This window comes from Orcinus orca, chromosome 14 (genome assembly GCF_937001465.1).
Source record: "Orcinus orca chromosome 14, mOrcOrc1.1, whole genome shotgun sequence".
Lineage (NCBI taxonomy): Eukaryota > Metazoa > Chordata > Mammalia > Artiodactyla > Delphinidae > Orcinus > Orcinus orca.
Genome location: NC_064572.1, coordinates 76,809,351 through 76,823,767, shown reverse-complemented (window position 1 = coordinate 76,823,767; position 14,417 = coordinate 76,809,351). Strand labels below are relative to the sequence as shown.

Below are 14,417 nucleotides of genomic sequence, written 5' to 3'. Positions count from 1 at the left end.
TGAATATTCCAATTTTCTTCTTTTCCATAGACATTAGAAGTACTAGGGTTTGGGATGTAAAATACATTTATGCGTATGCATATTTTATATACTTAACACACTCCTTGTTTCAGTACATTGGTGACTATATTTCCATTTCATATTGAGACTAACTGTCCACGGGTACTTACAGAGTGTCAGAGCTTGAAAGGGACTGAATGCTACTCACCCTAAAGGTGTAAACTGGGAGCTGATGAGGGGAGGGAAATGAAGGGAAGGAAAGGCTCAGGAGATATAGAAAATTCTGGAACATATCCAGGGAGAGAGGGTAGGACTATACTCTCCTCCTTTAGAAAGAGAATGGGGTTGCTGCGTGGGAAGGGATGTATGGTGTGGGACAAGGACCATTTGTCTGGGAATTAGAAAACTTAGATTGGAGTCCCAGCTGTCCCCAAGATCTTCTGGGACCTCATGGATAAAATGACAGAGTTGGGCTAGATCAGTGTTAGGAAAAAGGTTTCCCAGCCTTTTTCATTATGAAGACTCCTTTTAAACAACAACAAAAGATTGAGACACTGCCCTCCTCCACCACAGCCCATGTAATAGTTGTTATATATAGTGACTGAATTCAGTGGTCCCTCTAGAGGCATTTGTATTTCATTCATGGGAATTCTGTACATGTGACAAAAATACATTTAAGGCAAGCCATTCTTCAGTGTCCTGGGTGTGTTTGGTGTATGTTCGGAACTGTAGGCCACTTGCCCGCGTCTATGGGCTTCTCAGGGACCTTGACTGAGAAGCCCTGAACTGGCTCTCCATCTCAGATCTCTCCTACTTTGTAGCTCTGATTCAAGATAAAATATCAGGACATGTTAGTCTATTCCTATCTGCTAATTGAAGATCCTTCATAGAGGAAATTAACCATTTTTCAGTCTGCATTTCAAAAAGAACTTCTGAGCTATGTCAGACATTTCCTAAATGAATGAGGATAAATAAAAACGTATTTGTTCATTTTTCCTTAATCCTTTCCAACACCTTTATAAAAATGGAACTTGTTCGCCATGACTTTAATGTTCAGAAGTGATTATTTAGATGTTATTTTGGGGTTGCTATCAAGTGCTTGTTAATTCTTTCCTGCATTTGCCATCTGTGTTGAATATCATTTTTCATAGGGAACTAATGAACATGATTGCAGGTGCCTTTAATCATAGAATCATAGAAACTGGAGACAGAATAGATGGAAATGTTGCCTTTTCCTCATCTAAAAAATGGGAGTAATAGTTACCCTTCCTCACGCAGTTGTCATGAATGAGAAATATGATTGCCAAGCTAATTGCAACATAAATAGCTGTAAATTAAATGCTAGGTAATAAAAGTAGGAATGATTTGACTAATTAAAAAATGTTTTTCCTAATTTGATTTTTTCATTACTAATGCCCCCCCGTCAATAGTCATCTCCACTGTAGTACTAACAACAACAAAAACCCACAGCAGTAACTACCATTGATGGAGCCCTTTTATATGCCTGGGTCTTTCCTTGTATCACCCCATTGAATCCGCAAAACAGTCACAAAAGGTAAGTGACTGGCCCAAGGTTACACTGTTAATAAATAGTAGAGATGGAATTTGAACCCAGGTCTGGCTGACTCCAATGCCCACGCATTTCCCACTGTGCTCCGCCGCCTCCCAAGTCTAGAACTCAGTCAGATTCTGCTGCCTCATGTCAGCTTTTGCTAGACTCTCTCTAAGAAGCCAGTTGAGTTGCTCACGTTGAGAGCTTAGAGAGAGGAGCCTGGCTAAATTGTGTTAATCTCTCGATGATTGATTCTCAGTCAGGGCTGCACATTAGAATCACCTGGGGATTCTACTAGATTCTACTAGAATCTAAGAACATTAGAATTTAAGCACCACAAAGAGAAGGATTACCTATTTTATTCACTGCTGTAGTATTATTGAAAAATGCTGATGCCTGGGCCCTACCCCAGGCCTATTAAAATGGAATCTCGGGGGGTGGGACCCAAGCATGGGTATTTTTTGAACATGTGATATTAATGTGCAGCCAAGGTTGAGAACCACTGCTCTAAAAGATTTCTTCATGGATCATGTCATAAAGAGAATGACTACGGCTTCACCCAGGAATGGTTTGATAATGGATGCTACCTGCCAAGAAAGCCTAGAAGTATTGGGTCTTGGAATCACACCCTATGGGTTCAAGTCCTGGCTCTTCCAGTTCCCAGCTGTGTGACCGTGTACAAGTTACTTAACCTCTCTGAGCCCATTTCCCCATTGACTAGTATTTTCAATTCCATAGGATTGCTATGAATTAATTTTTTTATTTTTATTTTTATTTTTTTGCGGCACGCGGGCCTCTCACTGTTGTGGCCTCTCCCGTTGCGGAGCACAGGCTCCGGACGCGCAGGCTCAGCAGCCATGGCTCACGGACCCAGCCGCTCCGCGGCGTGTGGGATTTTTCCGAACCGGGGTACGAACCCGCGTCCCCTGCATCGGCAGGCGGACTCTCAACCACTGCGCCACCAGGGAAGCCCACTATGAATTAAATTTAAAAATCCATGTGAACTTCTTCCCGCTGTGCCCACCACATAGGCACAGTCATTATTAATGATGTCGTTATTACCAAGTAAATTAAGGAGTAGGAAAATGTAGCATTTTCTAGCCGTTTGGCGGTATTTGTCTGAAAACCTTCATTTAGCTTTGTACAGGAATTCAGATGGAATTGAATTAAATGATAAGGGGAACCCCCCCCCTTTAAAACAATATTAGTGACCTTTAAACGTTTACCATTTGCACAAAATTATAAAGTTGACGTGTTATTTCTCTCTTGCTTCCTAAATGCAGCAGGAAGCTGGAGTCATAGTTGTAAAGTGAGTGTTCAAAACTGGCATTCTGTCAATGGCTGTGTTAGATTCAGCCTTCGGTCATTTGTTCAGAGGGCTTTGACACTGAGGACCAAAAGATGCTGTTGGAGATGTTGCTGCTGGTAGTTTAATTGGTATTTTTCAGGGTGTAGACACACGATTTATATATAGGCAGAATGAAACTGGAAGTAGGGCAATGAGACCAGTGAGTTCAGACAGTGAAAAGGAAAAAAAATCAGGCAAAAGAAATTCTTTAAGCAAGCTATTTTGCCATTTTAAAATAGATACTTTTTAACTTTATAGAAATAGTTACAACTTAAGAGTATTTCTGTGACATAATTATGCGGTTCATAAGGCAAAATGAATACATATAAAATATCCGACAAAGGCCAGGTTTTCTAATTTGTACTTTTCTTAATATAAAAGTAGTAAAATAAATGTAGTAATTGCATTTATTGTGAATAAAGAAAGTTAAATGTATTTTCCACATAGGGGGCAGCAAAGAAGAGAGGAGTCCCAGCTAAGAGGACCGGTTAGATATTTTATAAAATTATGGCTAGAAATATTTTCTCTTGTTACTGGTGCAAATATTGATTTGGTTTGTTTCCTGGTCCCTGAGAGCTGTGGGCCTACGTGTTTTGTTGCTGCACTTGAGTGAGAGCTAATAAATCGTTTGACTTTTGTAATTAAACCTAAGAACCTAATTGAAGGGGATTTTACTTCCTAGAAAATGTACTTTAATCTGCTTAAGAGGAATTATCTATTTCTTATTAGCAAAATCAAAAGACTGTCTATGCCTTTATAACTGATGATTTCTGCAGGCCTGGTCATAAATCTCATGGTATTGTTAAACCTTTGAAAAATTATTTGGGAGATTTAAAAAATTCAGTTGTTAAAAATTTAGGATTTGACTCTTTACATTGGTTATTGGCAAAGTGTAGGATTGTTTGTTGTTCTTGTTTTCTCTTTTTCTTCCTTGATTTGCCTTTTTTGTCCTGTTTGAGAAGTTAATTGTTTGACTATTTTAAAAAAATACTGGCATAGATGCAGATGAGAATTACTTCTTGAAGAATTGTGATTTGGGGGAGTAAATTTCCATGAGTTTTTAGTGAATAATTTTAGGCAAATTCCTCAATATTGATTTTACTGCATCTCCTTCATATATGACAGTCATATATAAATTTGTTATCATTGAATCACTATGTACTTACAAAATAATTTAAGGTGACACCTGCGAATGAATCTTTAATGTGGATCTAATGTGTTAGATTAAATTCCTGTACAGTTTAGAACAATACACGGAATTGTGTTGTATATTAGCAAGGGGTAATGGATCCTGTTTTTAATTAAATAATACAATTATTACATTTTGTGATTGTGCATTCAATACCTTAGGTGGATATCATAGAAGGAAAATAGTAATGATCAGAATTGGTTTTTCAGAAAAGCAAATAATGTTTCCATTAATACTTGAAGGAGAGACATAGTAAGGTGAAAAACTAAAATATTATTTCTAAAATGGAAAGAATTTTAATACGTTATTAATGATGCCTACCTTCGGCTCTAGCTATAGTCAGCGTAACTATATTTTAAATGCTACAATTGGGCACAGGAAGGAAAAGAAACGTGCAAGAGAATCTAACACAGTAGTGCTTGGACAGAAATATAGAGTTGATGTGTATTAGGATAATTTTATGTGAAGGTACTTTTATTTGAAATAAATAATTGAGGCAAAAGTGAGGTTTGGTATAGAAGTATCCAGGTGCCCTCTGGTCTCCATTTCTTTTTGTGTGCAGAGATGCGGCCAAAGGCAGCATCGTGAGTAATCCGGGGTCCACTCTCTCCCACTACCCTTGTCAGAACTGGCTCGGCTCCCGGAAGAAGCTGCACTTGTTCAATAGCTACCGTTAGACTGTTGTAAAAATGAGTTGATTTATGACCAACAGAGTGATTTAAAATATCCCTGAGCTGTTCTAAGGAACCATCTTTCCCAAAGTTCATGGCCCAATATTTGTATAACCTATACAGGAATTTGAAAATGGAGAAGATTGTGAAGTGAACTCACGAGGCAGGGAATTTCATAGAGAAGAGCCCTCTTGGTTAACTGTAGATGTCTGTACCTTCTAAAGAATTTTTCTACCTCTAAAGTGTTAAAAGTGGAGTCCCTGTTTGTGAGAACTAGTACCAGATTTCTTTTCGATGTAAAATTATTCCATGCCAGCACTTATTGGAATTTTTATTAACTTGTGGATCTGACCTGAACTTTGGTTACCTGATCATCAATGCTTTCGTTTCTTTATAGCCAAACTGAGAGGATATAAGGGAAAAATAAAGTTTCTGCGCCGATTTTGAGAATACAAAATCAAAGACTGTCTTTTGTAGGGTAAGAATCAAAGAGTATGTTTTGCAGCGTAAGAACAAAAATATAACTTTTAATGTATGATATTTGAAATAAGTTAAATGTGTATCAATTTATGAGCTTTAGAATGAATCTTGTCCTGGGTATCATTTGTTCCTTTACTGAAAAATAGAGCCATTTTGAATTCTTAATTAAGACCGTTGCAAGAAAAATATAAATATACAGAAGTTCAATTTGTATTTCTGTACGTGTCCCATAAACCTATTGTTGGAAAATTAGTTGTCTTTTTTCGAGATATTTACAAATCTACAAAAGCCAACAATGCAATCAAAATGAAGAATTCAAAATTATAAGCTCTCTTTTAATTTATATTTGCAATAGACTTTTTATCTCCAAGTATTATTTGTTCTATGAGAACAGAAGGAATCACCGTATGTGTTTTTTCCTACACTAAGGCAATGACCGTTTTCACCTTCCCCTGTGTATGTTGCCTGGGTTCGATTCTGACTCACTAGGGGATGCCTTGAATTTTCACAGCCTTTTCCAAGCCCTAATGCTAAGATAAAAAGCACTACCCTACTTGACACAAGACCAGACCCTGGCTAGTGGATCAGAGAACGTCACACACCCACCTGTACCCTCTGGGGTAAAGGCTCAGCTGCCACATCTGAATCACCCTGTATCATTTTTATGTTTATGAGAGACTCACCTTCCTCTCCAAATTTAGACTTTAGGACTATACACTTCATGCCATCCTGTCTCATCAGGTTTTGACAAAATGTGTAGGTAAAATTTTAGTTTTTTTTTTTTTTAATGGTAGGCATCCTACAACTAGTCCCGTGGGTCAGTCATACTTGTGTTGATTACTAACGTGTGTCTATTTCTGTTGTTGGATATTTTAAAATAAGCTATAACTCTGAAAGGATATGATTGGAGGAAAGGGGCTGTGATCCTGTATCAAACAAACTGGAGAAAAACAGTCGGGGAACACTTAGTGCTTTCTGACTTTTGAAAGAAAGGAAACTTTGCAGCATGTAATTCTAAGGACTTTATAGGGCGTGAAAAAAGTAGACTCAAGCTTTTCATGGAGGAGGAGAGTGAAGTCTGTGTTTGTAATGTCTTATAGCTTCTGTAATGTCTGACTTAGTCAAAAAAAACTGCAGCTGAAGTGTTCATTTAGACGATCCCATGCCTTGTACCAAGGAATAAAATAGTAAAATCTTTTTCTTCCCTTAGCTGGTGGTTCTATATTAATTCAGGAGCTATAAAGCAAGTTTCAAATTGACATCCTTTTCTAAATGGAAAGCAAGCACACCTTACATATGGAATATAAGCATTTCAATAGGTACTGTTAGCCATCTGCCTGGTGTTAACTTTTTATTTAAGTATAAAGGATCTTAACATTTCTGTGTGTTACCTTTTAGTGGATGAGATCCGTGTCCTGTAACAAATGTAAACACTGAGTAAATAAAGGGTTCAGGTCGAGATGCCCGTGGCTCTCACTGTATAAGTAAATTTAGAGAATCTGATTCTGAACAATGTGAGCTCTTACCCTTCAGAACAATCAAATATTAGCCCAGGGTGTAATTCTCATCACTACGTGCACCTTTCATCAAATAGACGTGCATAGACATAGGAATGATGCAGCATTTTAAAATGCATCTTTTTTTTTTTAAACGCACGCCCAACACCTTGACAAACCCTATTTATTATGAAGTTCAAAGACACATAACCCAAGGTTAAGTTCTACCTTGGAAAGTCAGGTGGTTTAAAATGTGCTACGAAGGCCTACATGAGGAATAGGATGTGCAGCCCCGTTTTGTTGTCTCTGAACTTTGGAATTCTTTTCAGACCTCTTGCATCGTGTGCAAAGAAACGAAAAGAGGAGGATGTAAAAGTGAAACCAGTCCTGGCTCCGGCCAGATTTGACACTCATTCTCTGACGATGTGCTCCTTTGGTTTGTTTTCTTCCTCTTCACATTTTCTTCTTCCTCCAGAAATATGGTGAAACGGTGTTAACACTGTCCACGCATACTGTCACTCTGGGAGTTCAGGAGGAGGACACTGGGCCTGGGCACCAGCCGCAGGCGGGCCAGCCTCCCGCTCCCCCCCCCCAAGCCCCCGCCGCCACCGCCACCTTCCCAGCGCGGTCCTGCTGCTGCACAGCGTTTTACGAGGGGGTCTGGGGGTCTGGCCTTGATGGTTCAGGCGCTCCTAGTCTTGGCCTCAGGGGCTTACTTAACCCACTTTTACTCTGTCTTGACCGCCTATCTAATAGGCAAAGCTGCTAGAAATAACTGTGCGGTCGTATTTACCGTTCATCCCATGATAGGGATCATTTTTATAGACAAGGAAATCACAGAGCCAGGCAGAACTTTAGGGGTCATTCAGTTCTACCCCCTCATTTTACAGACCCTCCCCCCCCAAAAGAACTTCCCTTAAAATAAGCACATAGAAGAAATAAATTCCAGTTGCTGGTGAAAGACTGTGAACGTAATTCTTCTTTCTTATCCAGGAATCAACTTATTTAATGGGTTTAAACTTAAAGAATTTAAAATTTTTCTTCACCATGTGGGTAGATAAAGGCAAAACACCTTTTATTATATACAGTGTATTTTGGTGTAATATATGTAATTGCCCTGACTGAATATCATGCATATTCTGACAATATTAAAAGATTTAAAAATCTAAAATCCCTAAATTCCAAGGAAAAAAAATGTGTTGTACCTGTTTATAGTTATGAAGCTTGTACCACGACCTTTCAGGGGGTTTAGATGTAAAAAGTTCTGTGGCCTTCTTCAGAGGTATAGTTTTAAATGGCCTTTTAATATCTGAGTTCGCTATACTCTTGTTTGTCAAGAAAGCAGGCAGATGTTTTTGCCTTTTGGAAAAAAGTACAATAACAAGCATGTCTCTGCCTTTACTTCATTGGCTACAAAATATATTCATGGCTCATCCTGTTGGAAGGTGATTCACCTGAGGCTTCGTTCCCGAATTAGTAATGCGGCAGGCAGCATCTCATTTAGCAAGTGGTGCTTTCCCATCAATTAAATTGAAAAAAACAAAAAACAAAACTCCCTCTTTCTCTTATTCAGATCCAAACTTAGGCTTTCACCTGTCAGAAGAAAAGGAAAACCATCACTAACGGCTGTTTATTTGGCTGGCAGGTTCATGCTTAAGACAAAGTAATTTTTCCCCAGGTGAGTTACTCCCTCACGTTGGCATGGTGATGACTAACATTTATGAAAACTCCTTAAGTGTGTGGCCCCCGTCCCCATTCCCACAGTGTGTCACTGCTGCCGCCAAGTGACAGGTCTGAAAAAATCAGCAAATCTTAAACAATTAGAACATTGATTCCTCTTTCCAAATCCAAGGCCCCTGCTACCTGCTAGACAGAGATACTGTCTTTTTATGTGATGGGAACTAGGGGGTGACGCTCTCCTCAATCAACGTGACCCTCATGGGCGTCCCTCCGGAAGTCATGGCTTCTGGGAAAAGAAAGCCATGGGTGATGGAGAAAATAATCTCCTTGCCTGAACGAATATATCTGATTTTCGGGTTGAGGCTGTTTTTGGTTTAGTTTGGGTAGTTTCCCACAGTCTTATGCAAGAATTCCTACGCTACAGGAAGGGAAATTCTCTGTCGTAAAAATCCACCCGTCACACCAAAAACCTGTAACTTTCGGAACACGCAAGTGCTTGCGGACGTACGCAAAGACGGTTCTCTTGAGCAACCTCATTCTTGAACTGGGCTAAGAGCTTTTCAATTGCCGTGACATTTTCAGCCAGGGAAGTAGTAGTTGTTGCAGAGCAATGTTTTACAGGCAATTACTTTATATGATCAATGGAGCAATTTCCCTTCCAGAAAGGAACCAAAGCGATCAAGTTAAATCATTAGAGAGAGAAAGAGAGAGCGGGAGAAAGGATTCATCTCATTAGCAGGTGCCGGTGCTGCGGCTCCGCGGCGGCGCAGAATGTCGCTGGCCCTTTAAGACAATGGCTGTGCTCCCTCCACCGCCGCCGCCCCCTCGTCTGTCGCTGTTGACAGGTCTAAACCTCCCTAGCAGCCCATTGTGGCCGCAGTAGGAGGCACCTGCAGAAAATGTGCCAAAACCAGGCAGGGAGCAAGAGCTTTTCAATAAACTCCGCAGCTGGAGAGGAGAAGCAACACTAAACTACCGGGCGCGGAGCAGGCACGTGATGGGAAAAGGGGTCACCACCAGACACCTCCTACCGGCTTTCTTAGCGCCGGTCGGTTCAATTTGCTGACATCTTTTAGCTGGCTTTTCTCTATTTGCTTAATATGCTGAGGTATTTAGCTTAAAAGCATTAAATGCTCCATCACGATGAGCTGCTCTCTCCCTTTCCCATTTACTGTTATTAAGGACATTTCCCCGTATTTTCTCTTTCTGCCCCAAACTAAGATTGTGTACTTTTGCTTCTCTCCCATGGCTACTTACAGGCATTCTCCACCAGACGCTGCCCGCTTGATTTTACTCGTCTTTAATTCAGGGACAAGTAAAGCTCTGCACACTTAGGATCTTGTGCTGCTTTCCTAAAGCACACGCATTCCGGCTGCCGTAAGCACAGGTCTGGAAACGGCACTGCATTTCAACTCAGTAAACAGTTATTGTGCATCTTCTGCGTACCCACCACTGTCCTCAGGGCTCCTGGAAATTCAGACAGGGACAAGATGTGCTTCCCCTCTCGTACTGTTTATGGATCCAGCAGAGAGCCTAAATGGCTATTATAACTGAATTTGTTTTGCACCCATGCACTTTTCTGTGTAGTACTTGCAGCCGCCGGAGTGGAGGTGGGGGGCAGGGAGGGACCCAGGATGTGCTGGTGGTGCTGTGGCTTTGTGGAGCATGCCTTGGGAGTCAAGAGGACAGATTCGCAACGTCAAATCTCCAAGATAGATGATAGACGAGAGCCTGGCATAGCCCCCTCGGTTTTGGCGGCGCCTTACCTTTACACACCACTTCCCAGTTCTCATGATATGTCCATCTATTTTTTTTTCTCTCGCTTGAAGCAGTAAGGCGTTATCTCTGTCTTACAGATGAAAACATCTGAGACTCAGGGCAAAGCACCTTGCCCAGGGCCCCACAAGGACTAGGTGGTAAGTCAAAGGCCCGCAGGGACCAGCGCCTCCGCCGTCCCCCTAAACCTTCGCTTCCCTTCTGCCTGGTGCTGCCTTTCAGACTGCCTACCGCCCTGAGCACAGGGCTTGCGAGCGGCACGGAAGCACAGAGAGTGCCATTTTCACAGTGTAACTCTTTCCCCCTCCTACAGATGGACAGTGTTGGCGTGTACGGATTCTGTGGGTGTACAGCAAAGAGCAAAGTGAAGTGTGATTCAAGGTGGGAAATAACCGCTTCAGGTAGGAAATGAACTAATTTGTGTAAGTATCGAACCGGCGTCGGAAGCGGTCACCCCTAGAACGACATCCTTTCAGAGAGGGACTAGGTACGCTTAGATTTGTGCGCGCGTAAGGTATTTGCTAAACCGACGCTTGTTCAGAATTGCTTGCTCAGAATTCCAACAAGTGGGAAGAGGTGCGAGAGAAAGAGGATTGCAGAGGCACTTAAGTCATGAAGTCATTTCCCACCTACCCAAAGCCCAGGAAGGTCGCCGTCCACGCTCACAAGGACGGCTCATAGAGCGGGACCTGGCACCCGTCTAACCTGCTGGGCGCACGCTGGCCCTGGGGGCCTGCATCTGGAGGAGACGGTCTCGCCCCTCCGCCGAGCTTGTTTATGCTTTAACATGTCTCTCCTCTCAGAGCACTGGTCCTCTTCTTCCTTCTTCCCCAGCGCCTCCCTCCAATTCTGGAGAAAACAAGCGGACTATTCATGTAACAAGAGAAAGAGTGAGCAGGGAGGGGGGAGATGCCACCGACAAACTCCATTGAAAGCCACTGGCTGTTCATTTACATTCACACTTCTAAAAAATGTTAACTAATGATGTTAAATGGTTTGCCAAAGGTCCTGGCAGGTCAGTTGTAGAAGTGTCATTTCTGCCTAATTAGGGCTCTTGTGGCTGCCCAGGGCCTCCCAGTGCAACTGGTGACAAGCCGAGAGCTGACAGCTTCAATTGGTGCCAATAGGAAGGTTGGGCCGGTCATGTTTTCCAACTCAGCCAGGTGTTTGCTGAATGGGGGAGGGGGCCTGGCGAGATCTGAGGGATTCTATGATCCTTTTTCTTTCAGGGCTCCCTCCCAAGTCCTTCCCCTTTGCCTGTCTTGTCTTATGTCAAGGTCAAGAATGGGCTTTGCTAAATCAGCAATTTGGGTTATCTCTGGGAGGTCATTAGGAATCCCTGGCCCAGACTTTTCAAGTGGTCTCAGACCCCAGATGCTAGATTTTTTTTTTCTCCCTAAAAATCAGAGGGTAGGGAAAGAAAAGTTTTAAGTGAAAAACAATAGTAGGGAGAAAACAAAACAAAGCAAAAAAGGTGCATAGCCACAAAGCATTAAACTCCTGAAGACATTCATAATAATAAAATTGCTTGAGGAGAAAACAGCTGAAGCATCCTGATCAACGCCTTAAATCTTTGATCGAAGAAAAGGCAATAGGGAAAAGAAATCCTAACATGTTCCATTCGATATAGAGTACCTGACACATAGTAGGTGCTCAATAAATAATTTATTGTTTGATTTTTCAGGAGAAAAGTCATCTGAGAAACAAAGAGTGATTGATAGAGATCCTTCTGTTTCTCATGCTTACTCTCATTGTTTCTATAGCACTCTTTGAATTTCTCAGTTGACCATGAAATCATGCTAAGTTCGAGTGCAGCATGATGGGGTGATATGATTATCTTATTTTTTGTGCTGTGTCTCCCTTTTTTTTTTTTTAACAACTTAAAACAAGCAAAATACCGCAGGTGCTCAGATGACCCAGGCGCCCCAGGCTACAGCAACTATGCCACAAAGAGGCAGTCCTGTGGCAGTGATAGGACATCTGTGCCTAGAATTTGGACTTGACACCCTGGCAGATCCTGCGGGGATGGCAGCACTGCCGATTGATTTGTGCCTGAACTGAACCTACCAGCACTGGAGCGTGCACGCACGCATGCACACACACACACTCTCACAAACACAGACACACACAGACACACACACACACACTGACTGAGCCTGTTATGGGGCAGTGGACAAAGAATGACTGGATTAATACATGGGCTTTGGGGGGCAGTGCTGTGTTAAAGGGAAAAAAAGTGAAGTGAAAAAAGCCATGTTTGTTTTATGAAAATTTAAGACCAAACCCCAAGCTTACAGTTCTGAGAAGGAGGAGGGAGACTCAGGTGATGGGTGTCTGAAGCTAAGTTTTCAGCTTCCTTTCTTCACGCAGTGATGCCTCTTCCACCCGCTGCCTCTGTTTTCTCTAACGTGGGACAATGAAAACTGGGGACAGAAACAGAGACTGTCTGTTGGTTTTACCAAAGGAGTGTTGTGAAGTTAAATGAGACAGAGTACATAAGCACACCTAGGGCGACAGCTGGTGTGTATCAGGAGCCGGATGGCAGTGAGTTCTCTCCGCACTGTCCCAGGTTCTTCATGGTTGGAGGCCATGCGCTGTTCTGTGGTATCAAGTTATTTTCTCAATACCCGGGACATATTTGAACAAAGAGAATTAATAGAATCGACTAATAGGCTGACCTCATGAATGATGAGTGAGCAAATGAATCTAGACATTTTCTAACAGTTTAGTTGCCTGTCTCACGCTTTCCCTCCAGGGACCTCCTTTGTCACTAAATTCCCTTAAAAGACCCACTTTGCGTTTTCGCCCGTCCATCTCATGCCACAGCACATGCTCTTTTCCCTCTCCTTCAGCGACCTCCTTTGTTTACTTGTACTGCTTTTCTCCTGGGATATGGCTCCGCCTCTAGTCCCAGTACTAACCCCTGTCTGGGCTCTGCCTCCTACATGTGCCTCTGTCTCAAGTCCTGATCCGCAAAGCTGCCGCTGCTGGATGTGTGCTTTGAGGGCGAGTGATTGCTGTCTGGCTCTTACGAATGCTAAGAAGTGGCCACTTAAGGCTCTCCTTGTGGTTGGGAAGATGAGCATTTAAAAGTCATTCTGTAAGATGTTAGTGGTAAAGAAAACCTTCTGCAGCAGCTAAACCAGCCTGGAAAAATAAGCCAATTAGTTACTAAAACTGAAACAAATAAACAAAAAACTTCTGAGCACTTATGAACAGAGGAAAGAACGTGTGAATTACAAGTCCGCTGGCATTAATATACCCCAGTTGTATACGTGATAACTGATCATCACAGTGGTGACCCTGGAAAGGAGGAATTGTGTTCAGCTAGACATTACCTAAACTTTTCTGAAAGGCAGGTCTGATTTTGTTTTCCCATTGTTTAAGTGGCCCTTCTCTTTGACCTTAAACCCTTACTCTGGTTGTGCTGACCTGCTGGCAGTTCTCTTGACATTTCAGGATGTTTCATGCCTCAGGGCCTTTGAACAAATTCTTCTTTATCCTTAGAATGCCTTTTCTCCCTATTGTTTTCCTGACAAATACCTACTCATTGTGCCACCTCCTCCACCAAGCTTCTCCTGATGCCCCCCATGTTAGATTGACCGTCTTCTCTTTTGTGTCCCCCTTCAGAATCTCACATTCTTCCGATACAGATGTGTGAGAAATAAATGCTCAATGTTGTGTGCCGCTGAGGTTTTGAGATCGTTTGTTATGTGGCATTGTTGTGCCGGTTTATAACTGACGCATGATAGAGACCGAACTACTCTTAATTGGCGAATTTGAAATTATATTCCACCATTAGTTCAAATGAAAACTACAGTGCAAAATGAGAATAAAGTAGTTAAAAAAAAAAGAGAATCTCACATTCTTCTCCATAATAATAATAGTACAAGTTCCCTTTTACTGAGGGCCTTCTGTTTGCCAGTTAAGTGTAAATGCTTTTGCTACTGTAGGTACTCACTTTACTGATGAGAACCCACAAGGTGCATGTTTAAGGTCACACAGCTTGAAAGCAGTGGAGCAGGACCTGAGCCCAGCCAGCGTGACTGGAGCACATGTACTAACCTCCCTCCATCTAGAACCACCAGCCCACGCTGTGCCCCATTGTAAGTAGCCACGATGCCGATAGATCCGGGCACGTGGTTTCAGTTTTTTTCCTTTCTAGATGGTGAGGCCCTGGAGGTTGGTGACACTCTTATATCACTCTGTGTTCCAGGGCCTAGCG

At 42.1% G+C, this 14,417-nt stretch overlaps 1 protein-coding gene across 2 annotated transcripts in view; it reads left to right on the top strand.

Moving 5' to 3' along the window:
- Positions 1-14,417, top strand: part of HSPA12A (heat shock protein family A (Hsp70) member 12A) — a 159,495-nt gene that overhangs the window by 3,449 nt on the left and 141,629 nt on the right. The window contains exon 2 of one of the 2 annotated variants that reach the window (XM_033420955.2): positions 10,506-10,593. The exons of the other annotated variant lie outside the window; for it this stretch is intronic. Coding sequence (XP_033276846.1) covers positions 10,506-10,593 — 88 coding nt within the window. The remainder of the gene's footprint in view (positions 1-10,505; positions 10,594-14,417) is intronic. 2 annotated transcript variants of the gene reach the window in all.